This window comes from Gambusia affinis, linkage group LG08 (genome assembly GCF_019740435.1).
Source record: "Gambusia affinis linkage group LG08, SWU_Gaff_1.0, whole genome shotgun sequence".
Taxonomy (NCBI): Eukaryota; Metazoa; Chordata; class Actinopteri; order Cyprinodontiformes; family Poeciliidae; genus Gambusia; species Gambusia affinis.
In genome coordinates, this window is record NC_057875.1 from 9,104,488 (window position 1) to 9,120,298 (window position 15,811).

At 36.6% G+C, this 15,811-nt stretch overlaps 1 protein-coding gene across 5 annotated transcripts in view; it reads left to right on the forward strand.

Annotated features, from left to right (window-relative positions):
* The window catches only part of tln2b (talin 2b), a 96,734-nt gene extending 85,013 nt beyond the window's left edge, over positions 1–11,721 (forward strand). For 3 of the 5 annotated variants that reach the window (XM_044124217.1, XM_044124214.1, XM_044124215.1), the window contains exons 50-58: positions 427–534; positions 696–801; positions 2,078–2,083; positions 2,517–2,641; positions 5,534–5,659; positions 6,774–6,836; positions 6,928–7,110; positions 7,192–7,317; positions 8,346–11,721. In XM_044124217.1, coding sequence (XP_043980152.1) covers positions 427–534; positions 696–801; positions 2,078–2,083; positions 2,517–2,641; positions 5,534–5,659; positions 6,774–6,836; positions 6,928–7,110; positions 7,192–7,317; positions 8,346–8,474 — 972 coding nt within the window. In that variant the 3' untranslated portion in view covers positions 8,475–11,721. The remainder of the gene's footprint in view (positions 1–426; positions 535–695; positions 802–2,077; positions 2,084–2,516; positions 2,642–5,533; positions 5,660–6,773; positions 6,837–6,927; positions 7,111–7,191; positions 7,318–8,345) is intronic. The other 2 variants (XM_044124216.1, XM_044124218.1) reach the window with 1 other exon arrangement.
* Positions 11,722–15,811: the final 4,090 nt, after the last annotated feature.

Below are 15,811 nucleotides of genomic sequence, written 5' to 3' on the forward strand. Positions count from 1 at the left end.
ACTAAAAAAAGTAGAACATTTTACACCTCAGCTTCCATTCTGTTTGTGGCTTAAGAAAAGAAAACTATGTCCTAATTAAAATCAAGGGTGTATTTGTTTGTGAGTTAGAAATAAAGTAAATAGCAGAAGCAAAACAAGGAATTGAGGAGAGTGCGTTGTTTGGTGGGATTTTAAAACTTTTCCAAATCCAGCAATTTTCATGACAGAAAGCAGCTGAAAAAACAAACAGATAAAACTTTGATATATGTTTAACCCTCCTGTGATCTACTAAAACTCTGAATTAACTGCTATAGTTTGCTTTAAACATTTCCTCACAACTGTGTGCTTTCTCTGGCTTCTGATGCTTTAGGTTCCACGCTATTTTATACATTTAGGTCCTTAAGTAGTGACATTAAATCTAATTTTCAGGCTTTACTTACTTTATAGCAAGCTGCACATCATCCTGAGGTGGGCGAGGACTTGAGAGGAAAAGCCTTACAGTACGGCACTGAGTGCACCACCGAATACATCAACCTTCTGGAACAAGTACTGCAGGTGTGTGTACACTTACATAAACCATTTTTATTGAAAAGGAAATATTTTGGGAAAGATTCTCTTCTATGTAGGTCATGGGTCATAACCTGGGAGCATAACTCCAGCTGACCTCTCCTTCTTGTGTTTGTACACTTAACAAAGATGTGCTCTTGTGTTTTCAGGTGTTGCAGAGACCGATGCCAGAGCAGAAGCAGCAGCTGGCCATGCATTCAAAGCATGTGGCAGCCTGTGTGACGGAGCTTGTCCAGACAGCCGAGGCCATGAAAGGTGACATCCACAAACACACACATATGTACGCACCCACTCACTTTGCTGATCAAACACTCTTAGTCACTGAGTATAGCTCAGTGCCATTTAGTCACTAATGCCCCCATTCTGCCTGATGCAACATTTATTGGAGGATGCATTCAAGAAGCATTCAAGGGTTTAAGGAACCTATGAAAATTATTATGTTTTTGATATTATTAATAATGGCAACAAGCCTCCATGTAGTCCAAAGTACTCAGTATATATTTTACATTTTTATGACATTAGTAGAAACAGAGATGAGAATTACAAGCAGACTGTTCTCAACAAATTTTGACAGTTTTCTAATAATCTGTGTCTGAGCCTGAATGCTTTACCATCAACAAAAAATTCCTGGGCCGCTACCTTTCTAGACACCCTCGTAAATATGTTAAAGGTCTTAGAGTAAATTAGTCTTTTATTGCAGTAGTATAGATCTGTAAAAAATCCATGATATGTATCTAAATAAAATTCATGTTAAGAAATATATTTTTCACAAAAAATGAGTGTCACAGTTGCTATTATCCCTGCTGTGAAAATATTGTACAACCCTCTGACTCCAAGAAAGCTGAACTAAAGGTAAAAGTGTTCTATGTTTATAGTGTGTGATTCTATTATTACAGTAGTATATTTTATTTTTTTTGTTTTACGTATTAATGCTTTAGCACATTTTTAACAAGGGTGCCAATAAATGTGTCTGGTGCTGTACATGTCATAAATATTAAGCAGATTTGAATTTCAGTATTACTATGACACATTATTTTGGAGCAGAGGGAAACTGATTGAGCTGAATTTGTAGACAACATTCAGCTTTAAGTGAGGCAGGGCACCGGTAGGAGCGAACACAGTTTGTTGAAATGTAAAAATCCCTGACAGGACTGTGAAGATGTCGAAGATTAGTGGAAGGAGCCCTAATCCTCCTGCTCATGAATAACACTGTTGCACTAGTGAGTCAAGCCACCAAACCTGTCAGCATTTCTAATAAAGATGGCTCCCAAAAATCAGTTTAGAATATTGAAACTGTAGCTCAATGTAATTGCTATGCAAATTTCTTCAATTGAAGCTTTGTAGGATGGTTACAGCAGTGTCTCTGCATGCTTCAGTACTGCATCTGACAGGGCTAATAGATTGTGTTTGGGTGAGAATTAGATTTCAGAGAACAGCCCGACACACAGTGGGGCTATCCACTTCACCTCTCTAATGTCCCATGTGGTGTCTCTCTTTTTCTCTCCTCCCCCCTCCTCCGTTGCTGCTTTAGATGGAGGTAAGTGGTATATGGCGTGTTTTGTTCACCCAGATCAACTTTCATCAGGGTCAGTGGGGGGCCGAAGAGTAGGCAGCTCAGGGTTTTGGGGGGGATAACAGATTTCCCCAGTGATAGACATAATCTATAAACATCATCCCCATCTGCTTCACCAGGCTGTCCTTGAGCAGCTCAGTTTTATGGACATTTAAAAGCCTTTAAAAAGACAATGATCCATCAGATGTGTATTCCATCTAGCGTACGTTTATCTCAGTTTCCTTTGAGGCATTATTGTGATAATGGAAACATTTGAGCATCTTTAGGATGATGAAAGGATGTCATAATTGCACTGGTAAATGAAATGGAAATGCATTGCTGTTGTTTCTGTTTACCTTCAGTGCAAAACAGAAATAAAGCCATCAGTAATCCATTGTCTGCTATCGATCTCCTCCAGGATCAGACTGCGTGGACCCCGAGGACCCCACCGTCATCGCTGAGACCGAGCTCCTCGGTGCAGCAGCCTCCATTGAAGCCGCAGCCAAGAAACTGGAGCAGCTGAAGCCCAGGGCCAAGCCCAAGGTAACAAGTGCCCCACTCAACCTTTTTCCACCCACTCAAACCCAAACACAGCTTTCTGCGATTAATCAGCCGGGGAGTCGTTGTGGGACGTAGGTAGGAAAAGGTGACGCCGACTTTGAAGTGGAGTCCTCTTTTTCTGTAACTGATCTGCTGACATGAAATCATGAAAGGAGAGAATGAGACTATGTTACATACACACAGTATGTTGACTCAGAGAGCTCATCCAGTGAGCTAACTTATAAAACTTTCTTCAAAGCTACTCTTCAACATTATTTTGAACTGCATTGCCAGGAGATGTAATTACACAGCTGGGTTGTCAGGCTTATGTTGGATTGAGCTCACATGTGCACTGAACTGCTGTGACCCTTTGTGAAAGAGAAGTTCTCTGTCCTATTGAACTTATTTCCTTTGCTTTGTAGCTCTGTTTTTCTTCTCTAATCTACTACTGCTTCACCCCAGTACTCACTCTCCAGATCAAAACCAAAATGTGTAGCATAATGTGCAGGCAACATAGGTGATAATTTATACTACATGTGTTATAAGACTACTTTTATGTGTTTGTTCTCTTTGTAAGTAGGTGTTGTCTTTGTGGCGTGCTCTGCATGGTTGTGGTGTTTGTTTATCTGTCTCTGGACATTTGTGGTCTTGTGACTCCAAAGCTTTCTCCACATTTTTATTGTTCTTCCTGTAAATGTGATCATCAGTCCAATTTTCATCTGTGTGACTTTAACATATATAGATTGAGGTTGTCCTGTTTTTGAATGAAGACCATTTAAAGTCCTGTCTCACTATAGATACTATAATTCCATGGCAGCAGCAGCAGAGCTTTTGTTTTTATGGAAAGAGATTAATCAAGAAAAGTATTTTCATATTTTATGTGTCAGTAGCTCCCTCTAGTGAGCATATTAAAGACAACAGAAAAATGAAACCTTAAACAACTGAACATAATTTAATTTCCGTATTTCCAGATAAAAGATTATTTAGTCACCTATATAAGCTAAGACAAAAGATTACAATGAAAGAATTCCTGGGAATGCAACATAAAACTGATACAGAAAAAAAGTGATTTTCAATGCCTTGCAATAGTACTCACCTGATTTGAAAATTTTCAAATGTTATGAGTGAAAACTTCAATTCATTTTACTGGGATTTTATGTGGTAAATCAATGTGCAGTTTTGTATAACGAGATGTAAAATGTTACTGCATTTCAGTGTGGTTACATCAGCAAAGTTCGAACATGTTTTTTTTTTTTCCATACTGGGGTGTAGAGACAGATATTTTTGCCCTTTAGTTGATTAGTTGATTCCATTTTTCAGGTTACCAACTGAAGATTTGTAACTTGTGGACCGGCATAGTACATGAGAATATTTTGATCATAACCATTCTGTTGTCGTGCTGGTTCTATATTTGGCTTTGCTATTCTGCTGGAAGGTGAAGATGAGTCTTTTGGAACCTCAAACAGTTTCATCAGTCTTCCCATCAGCTTTGGACAGCTCTCCTTTCTGTGCTGATCAAATGCGTTCTTATGACATTCTGTCACGACTGTATATTACTTTAGGTATATTTTCTTGAAGGCAACATGCTGTGTTAATTTTGCTGTACAAATGGAGTTTCGTGTAGGTCAGAAGAAATAATTATTTTAATCTTATTTGTCCAGAGAGTGTCAACTGTGTCCTCTACGTAGCTTTAATTTTCAGTTGTTCCAGACTCTTCCTTTTTTCCGATGTCAGAGATGAGATGTTCAAAGCTGGAGATAATTTTTGCTGCCTACTTCTGCTTTAAACTTTTCCAAAACTTTATATCTAAACCGGTGTGTTCTTTGGTCATAAAGGTGTGTGCTCACTGATCCCTAATATTTTTTTTAATTTTACACGTCAACTCTATCTGCTAGTTGGAAGACTTCTTGGTTTTATTGGATCTTATTTATATTAAAGAGGGCTGAATATATATCCATACCACACTTTTTTATATTTTAATTATAAAACATTTTCATTCCATTTCATCTATGTTGTGTGAGTCAGTCATATAAAATCCCAATACATTGAATTGTAAGGATAATAATGAAAACCTCTGCAAGGCTCAGCATACACTGTGATTCACAAACTGTAGCTCTATTAACTGTTATTTTTGGAATGACGCTAATGCTATCGCAGAGAGAGAAAACTAGCACAAATACTGTTATTTATCATAGCTTAACACAGTTCCAAACAGATGTTTAGACTTTATTTATGTTCCCAACAACTGCCTGAATTATTCCTCGTCCGTTTTACTCCCCTCTGCTCTTTTCTCCCTCACACTTTCCTCCCTTTCAGAGCAGACGGCTCTCCTGCTCCCAGCATGCTTCCTCTCTCCTCCCCTCCCTTCCAACTCCCTAAGCCATTGTAGGCCTGGAAGCCTTCTCTGCAGGGCTCTGTCTGATATGTTTGATATATTAGGTTGTTATTCAGTCCAACTATATATCAAACATATTCCTACAGTGTCCCGCCCTGTCTCCAGCCACGTGTGCCTTATGTGTTTATGGAGGTCTGTGGTCAATCACATCTTGTTGACTGCTGATGCAGAGAGGGCCATTTGTTGAATGTCCCGGAACTGAACCTCTGTGATTTTTCATACTGTTCTTCAGTTCATTTGGCGGAAATGACTGTGTTCACATTCTGATTCATTGCTCAAAATGTGTTACATCTAGATTTGTTTTATGTGAAAGATAAAATTTAACCTCAATACACTTTATAGAAAAAGTTGTCACTGAGGCTGTGTTATTTGTGGCTTGCTGTATTTTACAGATCTGAGGATAGATGTGTTATTATTTTTACCTTTTTACCAGCAATGAATGGTTTCATCCATTCATTGCAGATTGGGATTTGTAACTTTTTGGGGCTTTTTTTCTTCAGCAGGCTGATGAGACACTGGATTTTGAGGACCAGATCTTAGAAGCTGCAAAGTCTATCGCTGCAGCAACCAGTGCTCTTGTAAAATCTGCATCTGCAGCTCAAAAAGAACTGGTACAACAAGGCAAGGTCAGAAAATAATTCCTTCCATACTTTTGATTGTTATGTGGGCATAGTACACGTACAATATACACCCACCATACTCAAAAATGCTATACAGGGATTGCCTGTACTGCATTACAAATTGTACAAATTGGTCTGATTGTTGAATATCAACAGTCACATTCTGTTTCAGTCCAACTATATATCAAAAAGTATATTGAAAGAAACAAATCTTAACTAGATTACATAATAACTATCTATTTGGGTTAAACAGTTTTTTGCTTTTAGCCTGATATTGCCTTAAAATTATAAATGATAAATGGACTTTATGCTACAGACACATTCACCAATTTGCACTCAAACATTCACACACTGAGTGGTCGGCCACTTGGGGTTAAGTGCCTTGCCCAGAGGCACATTGACATGTGACAGAAGGAAACTGGAATCAAACAACCTTTTAACTGCAAGTCTACTACTCTACCAGAGAGTCATAACAATGATAATGGCTCATAAGACTTTATTAACAATTTAGTCAAAGCTTATGCTCATTTGTAAGCTATTATACTTTCTGTGTTTACTAACTTTATGACCATTTTTCTGGAATTAGGGTAAATGTTGAAATTAGGTTGCATAAGCTTTTGGTAACTGATTATTAGGTAAAATGTTCGTGTTTACTTAAGTGAATAAACTCATTTACTAAATTCATTACATTTACCATCTAACTTCTTCTATAAGCATTTGGCTTAAAGAATTAACCAACTGGTTTTATAGTGTAATATAGCACCACATAAGGTATTGTCTGTCTGTATTGACTTCATGAATAATTATTTTGTCAAAATGTGAATGTTGAGCTTAAGCTTGCTTCAGCTTGTAGTGGCTGCTTAGCAATCAAATGGCCATTAAGTGAACAAGCTCATTCTCTGGTGATGATTGAAGTCATTAACTCTGTTCATTAACTCTGTTAGCATTATTACAAAGCATCATTTCACCACCTGACTATTTTTTTATCTCATCCTCTGCAAGAGGTGTAGTGAAACGGGTGATTCTGACAAATAGTTCAAAATGCATAAACCGAGCGTAGGTAAATAACCAACACTTTTGTATGAGTAAGACGCTTTTATCTTTTTTTTTCATTCTTCAGGTGGGATCCAATCTAGCTAATGCAGTAGATGACGGCCAGTGGTCACAGGGTCTCATATCAGCTGTAAGTTACTTTGATATGTTACTGTATAAACTTTGTTTGACTAAATGTTGTACCCAGCCAAGAATAAGTGTGAATTTGTTCATTGCTGTAGGCTCGTATGGTAGCAGCAGCCACCAGTAACCTGTGTGAGGCAGCGAACGCTTCAGTGCAGGGCCACGCCAGCGAGGAGAAGCTCATCTGTTCTGCCAAGCAGGTCGCAGCCTCCACAGCTCAGCTGCTGGTAGCTTGCAAGGTGAAGGCGGCTCACAACTCTGAAGCCATGAGAAGATTACAGGTAACACTGAATTACATTAGTTCAGTAGTGAAAAGATACATAACTCATACATGCACTCACTTTTTCAACACCTTTCTTTAGGCTGCTGGTAATGCAGTGAAGCGGGCTTCAGACAGCCTGGTAAAAGCAGCTCAAAAAGCAGCATTTGACAAGACAGAGGATGACAGCGTGGTAGTGAAGACCAAATTTGTTGGAGGCATTGCTCAGGTGAGAGAAAAATCTAAGAATGAATCTTGTGAAGTCTTGGATATAAATCCTCCCGACTGCGTGATTTGCCCTTTTCCGCTAAATGTTACTGAGCGATTGCGTTTCTTGCCCATATATCAAAATGCCACAGTTGTTTTTTTGAAATTGTGATGAGCTCCCAAGGATAAAAAAAAAAAAAAAAACTTCAGATCCCTTTCAAAGCTGTTTACCAGGACATTAACAGCTCCAAAATATCACACCTCAGATAACTTTGAACTGCTTCACTGCTGGAACAGAGAATATTCATCTCGGCAAAAGCAAACAAAGATCAACAATATCCAATGAGTGTTTTTCTCTTGTCGTTGCTTCTTTTTGATGCTGATTGGGTTCCTGTGTCAGTGAGATATTCACGATGACTGAGCTTATGCCCGTCACTTTCCATTTTGCCTGTCATTGTCACACTGATGGGATGCTGGGATCCCACTGTTATTGTAACCAGCTTAGACTGTGATTGACATTTAACAAGGAAGGTAAATAACTAAACAAATATTTGTTTCTATTTTCTCTTTTTTATTACTACCATCAGTAATTATTTATGAAATAACTTCTGGTGAACTGACAGTAGACACATATTGTGAATCGTCTTTCAAACGTGTTATTGTTTTTCCAATACAGGGGACTAACATTAGAAATCTAAACGTGATCAAGTTTGGCTCAGTTATAGCTTTGCTGCCTATTCACAACAAATGTCAAATCAAATAATTTCTTAAGATTAATTTGATCAATTCATTTCAATTAACAAAAATTCAGGTCAGGGAAAACTAAAATCAATGTAATACCTGCCAGTCATAAATTCAGATTCAGGTCTAGTTATATACCATCCCTTTACATCCCAATCACAGTGCAATCAGCGTAGGCTGATCAATTATAGCAACTTAATAAAAGATTTAAGGAAGCTACATGACTGGTGCCTGCCCACGTGTGAGCAGAGGAATTAAAAATTTCTTTGGAAATGTGTGGTCTCCATCAGCTTTTGCTGTTCTTCGCAGATTATTGCAGCTCAGGAGGAGATGTTAAGGAAGGAGCGCGAGCTGGAGGAGGCTCGGAAGAAGCTGGCTCAGATCCGACAGCAGCAATATAAATTCCTGCCGAGCGAACTGAGGGAGGATGAGGGCTGACTAAGGCAGCATGCGAGGAGGCTGATGTGCAGATGACAGCATCTCCTGAACGGGAGATGATACGGATGTACTGTCGCCCGCTTGGCTCCGATATCACTGGAGACTATATTCAGCACTTGAAACAGGCCTATTTGTTGACAAAAACAAGTGCCTGTGCTTTATAGTGTACTTGTGTGAGTGTAAGTGTGCGTGATGTGTTTGTCAGTGAATGGCTTCGACATTCAGACTTTAATATAAAGAAAATTGTTATTGTGAGCAAACAGAGACAAATTGATTGAGTTATTTTCAGTGTAGGTATTAGTGCATCATGAGCATTACTGACTGTTACAGGCATGAATCAGATGCTAATTCTCTCAGTAATCACAAAACATTCTTTAACTGAGCAGAGCAAATATGACTGAACAAAAGTTTAAAAACGAAGGTCTGTAGCTTATGTTTTATATGGAAAATCCATCAAAGGATGATTAGAAAGCAGTAAAGGCAATGCCTCTTCAAACTGTGGGCTTGCATGCACCATTACTCTTAACACATATCGATAAAGCTACTAACCAATAGAGTAATATTGTTCAAAAAGGCCCTTGTATAATACTAACCGTGTTAATTGTGGGGCTTGTAGCTAACACAACAGATTTATTCCTGAATTTTAAGCTAATCAGTTCTTTTCGATGCCAAATACAGATTGGTTTAGAGTGATGTAGATGAAGTGAAGGGATAAAATAACAAAAATACATTGATCCCTACTATCAATCACTTTTATGGAAAATACCTATGAAAAAGAAAGTAGTTTTGTTTAGATATTCAGATCTAAATGTGACCAAATATGTCTTGCTGCTTGTAAAATATTGCACTCAAAGGATCCCACTGATTTTTCACCCAAAATACAGATAACCCTGTACAGTTATAAACAGTATTATTACATTGTTCTGACATGTTTTTCCTTTTGCTTTCATAGTTTAAAATTCCAACTACTTACACAAACCAGATTAAGTCCATGTGCCACTTGTATTCAAACAGGGTTCCTTTGCAGTCTTCAAAAATCCAGAATAGTTTTGAACTTTATCAATATTTTACAGACATAGACAAATGTGGAAGAAAAAAAAATATTGCTTTTGCATAGTTACCAGGATGGCAGCTGTGTCTTCACTGTAATCAGTGTTGAGTTGAAAAAAGAAATAGGTATGTTGGATGTAGATATGTCCTGGATATTACTCAGGTGATGTAATAATAAGGATGAACCTCGAGATTCTTTTATTTAGACTATAAATTTATGAGGGAAACAGAAATGAAATTCCTTGTTGAGGCTTCTTTACTGTAAATATTTACAATTCTTGTCCAAAGTTTACATACACTCATCAGCCATAAATGTCATAATATTTTTTATTTATTTGAGCTTTTCTTTTTTTCATGGTGACCTGAAGAGAAACCAAACAGCGGATTTTTTTTTAAATCAACAAAGGGAGCAGAAGTTTGAATTGTGTGGTCAAAACTCTATGTGCTGGTTCAATAAGCACCTGGCTCACTAGTTGTTGGTCATTTTAGAACCATCTGAATTGGTTGAGTTCACTTAGTTTGGTTGGTTTATTGGCTTTTAAACATTTAGAATAAATTTTCAGTACAGTTGACTTCTTTAATGCTTTATTGAGTCCCAAATCAGTTGTGATGTGTGCTGGGAAACACTAATATGTATCAAAGTTTTACCTGTCCTGCTCTTCATTTGAGTGAAATTTTAGAGTTGACATTAAAATGACATTTATGCTGGTAATGAGTGGATGTATGATACTTCTGACAGATTTAGATTTTTATTTTATACCAAAGCATTTGTTTATGATAAGAAGTGAAACAGGCTTCAGTCAAAAGATAGCAAAACAGTTTTAAATTAAATTAATTTGTTTCTATTTAGAATTTATTAAAAAATGTATGTCAAAAATGATTTAACTTCTTTTCTTTTAATTGCTGATGAGCTTTTTCCACTGGTCTTTTGATGATTTATCTTTAGAAATAAACTCCAGTTCTCTGAGATTGGAAGGCCTCCTGGCCATCACCCTAATTGTTAGCTCTTCCACAGAGTCTGGCTTGGTCTCTCCAAGACATTAAAATTTCTTCCATTCAGAAGAAATAATTTTGCCAAAATAAAAAGAAGAAATCCCTTTCAACCAAAATCTTTTTGGAGTATGAATAACTTGGATCTTATTACACATGCCCTGAAGATTGACCCACATATCTAGAAATAAATGTTTTAAAAAAGTATTGAACTGTAATTGTTAGAAAAAAAAATGTTTAGGAACCCTGATCTAAGCACACTTTATTATTTTCCCGTTACTGTCCAGTCTTTTTAAAATTGCTTCTATATTAACTCTATGTCTACAACCTACACAGGCTACTCCAGCAAGGTAATATTGAGTTACTGCTGTTGTTTGATGGAAAATAAGCTTCTTACAAGGATATTGGGCTTCCACCTATGGGCTGAAATGAGCATAAATCTTTTCACATTTTTCACACTAAAGACAGCAATTCAAGGCTTCCATCACATCAAATTTTTATTAGGAAACCACTTCTTGTTGCATTTGAGGGAACTGATAAAATTACTTTTTTTCTTTCTTCCTATAATGCATTACACGTGCTTTAAAACTACTGCTGTTCATTTCCTCAGTCTGTCCATGCCCATGTCATGTCTGCATCGTGTACTAGTGCCTTATTTGAGTCTGCGCTGCAAGCAGCTGAACATCAGGCTGGCTGGGAGCCTGAGCCTTCTCTCTCTGGGTCAGAAACATTATGCCAGTCTATCAGCAAAATCTTTGCCATACTGGGGGCCTATACCTGCCGGCGGTGTTATAGTGCTGATGTTAAAGGGCATCTATGGATACCTTTAGGGTTTAGTTACTAACACTAGATTGCATTCAGTGAGCATGTGGCTACATGTATCTGAGGTAATGAAATTATTTAAATTCATTCAGCCAAATACCACTAAATGTTGAGCTGAATAACTTTCTTGTTGCATTGTCTAAACCACTATTAAAATGTTTATATCTGTTAATGTGAGACTAATCCTGAAATATACTGTCCAGAGGGTGTGTCTAAATATTACTGGAATAGAATAAGAGTTGCCATCTCTGTTATAAGTAGGTGTTGTGCTTTCTTTAACAGATTGCGTCGGTTGTATCATTTGATGCTGTATTTACAATATTTATCTGGTCACAGAAGTATTTTTTGTATTCACTAAAAATAAAACAGTTTCAAGCAAACAGTACTAATGTTTTAATTATTTTTATTTTTACAAACAGATTAATTGATGTTTACATCAATGAAACATCATTAAGTCTTGTGTGGATTTATCAAGTCAAGTCTCTGAAAATGATTTTCAAGTCACTCTTTATGTAAACTGAACAGTGAACAGCATTGTTTAAAACCTTAGATTTTGTTTTTTATTCAAGGCCTGCTTTAATTTTGCCTATGGATTGTCTTTGACTCATCTAGTGCCGTCCTTGGTCTTTATGATGTTTATTAATGTTTTCTATCCAACCTCTAAACTCTTCACAGAACAGCTGCATTTATAAGTCAACTTCTGAAAGCATTTGGTTGCTCTGGATTTATTTTAAAGGTGTCAGACTAGAGGAGATAAATACATACTATATGTAAGCCACATGTTTTGAATTCAGTTTTTGGTAAAAAAAATAAATAAATAAATAAAAAAAAAACTGTTTTAAGAAATTTATTATTTCCCCTCAAGTTAATAGTTATACTCCACTTTGTGATGGTATACCACAAAGTATCTTAAAAAAATACGTTGAAGTTTGTTGTCATAACATGACAAAAGAGTGTAAGAATATGAATACTTGTTCATGCATTTGTCTAAGTAAACAGAAAAGACAAAAAAAAAAACAGAAAGACTGTCATTCTGCATTTTTGTCAGCAGATGTCAGCATTGGCCTGCATAGCTCAGTCAGGGGTGAAGAGAATGTTTGGAGAAGCATGTTCGTGTGGAACGATTAGCAGAGGTTTGCCAGACCAAATATGGAAATTGTGGATTCACTTTTTTTTTCTTTCTATTTTTTCAAGCTTCCCAGACCAGACTTTGAAGTATGCAGAGACCTCCATTTAGATGCTTTGATCAAGAGGAAGAGCTCACATCATTTGTGCTCATTCACATGCCACTGCACACAGTAAAATTATTTGAGAAGTGATTAATTTCTACACATTCTGTTCTGGGTATGACAAGCCATCAGACAGACTTGATGTGATCATTTTTGCTTGTTTTTATAAAACTATAGCTTATCTTCTCACTGAGTCAGAAGCATGTTGGGGCACAGAGGATACATAAAGGATCCAAGTCCAGAACATTTCCTCGCTGTTCTAATGAAGACCATATTTGGCTGTTTGAGTGTTTTGGTCTCAGCACAGTAGGGAGGGGAAACTAAAGCCATGTGTGTTGAGAGAGATTATCCATCTTTTTCTCACCCTCTTTCTGTGGCTGTCAGCCTCTCATGCCAGTGAAGGCCAAGGACCAACAAGTTTTCTGGTAAACTATTATCAAGTTATTAGTTTTCCTGTTCAACTTTAAGATTTTTACACAATCACTGAAACAAACACTGATTTTCAGAAGAGAAAAAAAACAGGTTCAATTACAGCCATCTCTTCCAGATTTAATATTTTCAAACAGAAAAAAAGACATCTTTGAATTCACCTAAGCTGACTAAATTTTTCTTCCTCTCATCAGCATTGAATTTCATGCATTTCTGAAATTTTGTGATATAGTATCATTTGCTAAAGATAACATTCAGAATAAGTTCCCTATGTATGAACTCAACATGCAGGTTCTTACCCATCAATTTACTGTGTTGATGTATGATTCTATGTTCTGTGGTAAATATGCAGTAAATATTCAAAGGGCACAGGAAATGTTTTATCACAAGTCATAAGTCTGTTTTATCACAGACACAAAACAAACTTTATGTTTTCAATGACAAACACTACAAAAGTTTGGCCCCAACAGTTTGGGTTTGCTGCAAAAAATATTGAGGTTTAAGCTTCTAAACAACACAAGTGATTCACTTTTAACTGCTGTCAAATTATTACTTACAGTGCCTTGCAAACTTGCCTTTTGAACTGTAGAACCAACATTCTTTTGCGTTACAACAAACTTTGATGTATTTTATTGGGACCAATATGATAGACTAACACAGACTAGTGTATAATTGTGAAGTAGAAGAAAAATTATACATGGTTTTCAAAATTTCAAAAAATGATGTCATCCTTTTGCATTTAACCCACTATGCTCTGATGTCACTAAATCAAACTTAGTGTAAGTAAAGGCCTTTAAATGTCATCTAATTAGGAAAAAGAGTTTGTTTTATCCCCTACATGTAGATGCAGCAAGAAACCACAGGAAGTTGGTCAGTTAAGACCAAAACTGAACTTTTTGGTCCACATTAAAACATAACGTGACAGAAAACAGTAGTTACACTTCATGAAAAACACAACATTCCGATTGTCAAACATGATGGTAGTAGAACTGCTAGCCTCAAACATAAAATTTCATTAAGATACACTGTGGTTTTTAGCTGTAATGTGTCAACATGTGGAAACATTCAGAGCACTTTTGCAACGCACTCTGGACTCCTCTTGAACAGGTAACTTAGTTGAAGGAAGACCTAACAACAGTGAATCATGTGATTAAGAAATAGATTAATTAGGAAAACAGAAGTGTTCTTTGCTGCATCATTTATTTTCCTACTTACTTCACAGATGTTCTCCAGTCAGTCGACTGAATTAAAACTGTTTTGCAAAGAAGAACTGTCAAAAGGTTCAGTCTCTACATGTGCGAAGTTCATGAAGATGGATCCTAAGAGGCGTACAGTTGCAGTTTTAAAAAAGAAGTGGTCATCCCGCATTTTCAGATTTTTATTTCTAAACAGGTTTAAAACACTGGACCTGTTTTTTTCCCCCTGATAATTATCTGTTACTTACCCATGATTTACCTAAAAATATCCAAATTAAATGCGTAGAAGTTAATCAGCAACAAAACAAAGTTTGAATGTCTTTGTCTCTCATGTTAAACCTTTACCTTTTCATTATTGAGTATAAATAATGCAGTCAGTTATTTGCTAAAATCTCTTCCTTTTTATTGCTAAGGACACAAACTGCAGTGACATAATTTGCTAATGTGTTAGCAGTGTATATAATTTTAAAATCCTGCAAATTCATAATAAGAGTTTAAGGTTAGTTTACACTTTGACTTTTCATTCTTTCTTGATTTTATATCATTTAATGAATAAATATAATTACACGAGAAAACCCTCTCTTGAAAGGTATTAAGCATTTTAAAATAAAATTTCCATCTGGTGAAGAAATTCCTTTAACAGGCAAAAAACTAGCTATGCTATCAGTGAAGCACAGAGAGATGGAGAGAGCTTTTGCTCAGAGCGGTGGAGTAGAAAGTGAGGTTTAGAAAGAATGCCTGTCAGGGAGGACTTTGGGGTTTTAGGGCTGGGTCAATTTCTTTCTCTTCCTTCTCATTTTCTGTGGTCCTTTGTGCACTGAAGAAAAATCTAACCCTTTACTTGGGCCAATTTTTGGGCAATGTCAGGAATGTTCCCCTTCCTTCCTTGATGAAATCTCTTCAAACACACCTGCTAAGATTTTATATGCATGTACTTTGTGAATGCATGTACTTTGTGAACGAATTTATATATATATGCAAAATCTCTTGGATATAATCCTGCCTAGAGTGTGATGTAGTCTGCACTTATTAGTAAAATGATAAGTGTGGACTGCACACTTATTATTTGAGGATAATTTGCCATCTTTCAAATTACTCAAGCTGACAATATAGATGGAAACAGTATTGTTGATGAAATCTCATCTAACACTGTGATATTTAAAATTTTTCCCTGACTGCTGCTAAGATGTGTTATTTATTAGCGACTGCTTTAGGAGAACATCAACTTGCTAGCAATTTGGATTTTCAGCATTATCACTGTTGCTAAATTAGTTTTTCTGCAAACTGTTATGAAGTAGTAAAGAACCATGTAACATTTACTTTCACAAAGAGCATTTTAGCTGTTTTTCAAATCTTTACTGTTCAGCATGGATCTCAAAAGGCTGACTTTGTGAATGAAATAACTACTGTTGTTGCTACCATGCAATAATCATCAAGTTTAGAACTTTGTGTCCAGGTTTTTGGTACTTTTATGTGAACATACTCATGCAGCGTTGGCAGAAATTCTTCTGAAAAAGGCAGATGAGCTGAAACTGTGGGATAAAGCAATAAATTACAGCATGGTTTTGCAGAAGTGAGTGAGGTCATTGTATCTGCGACTGCCTGTTGTTTCAGCATATTT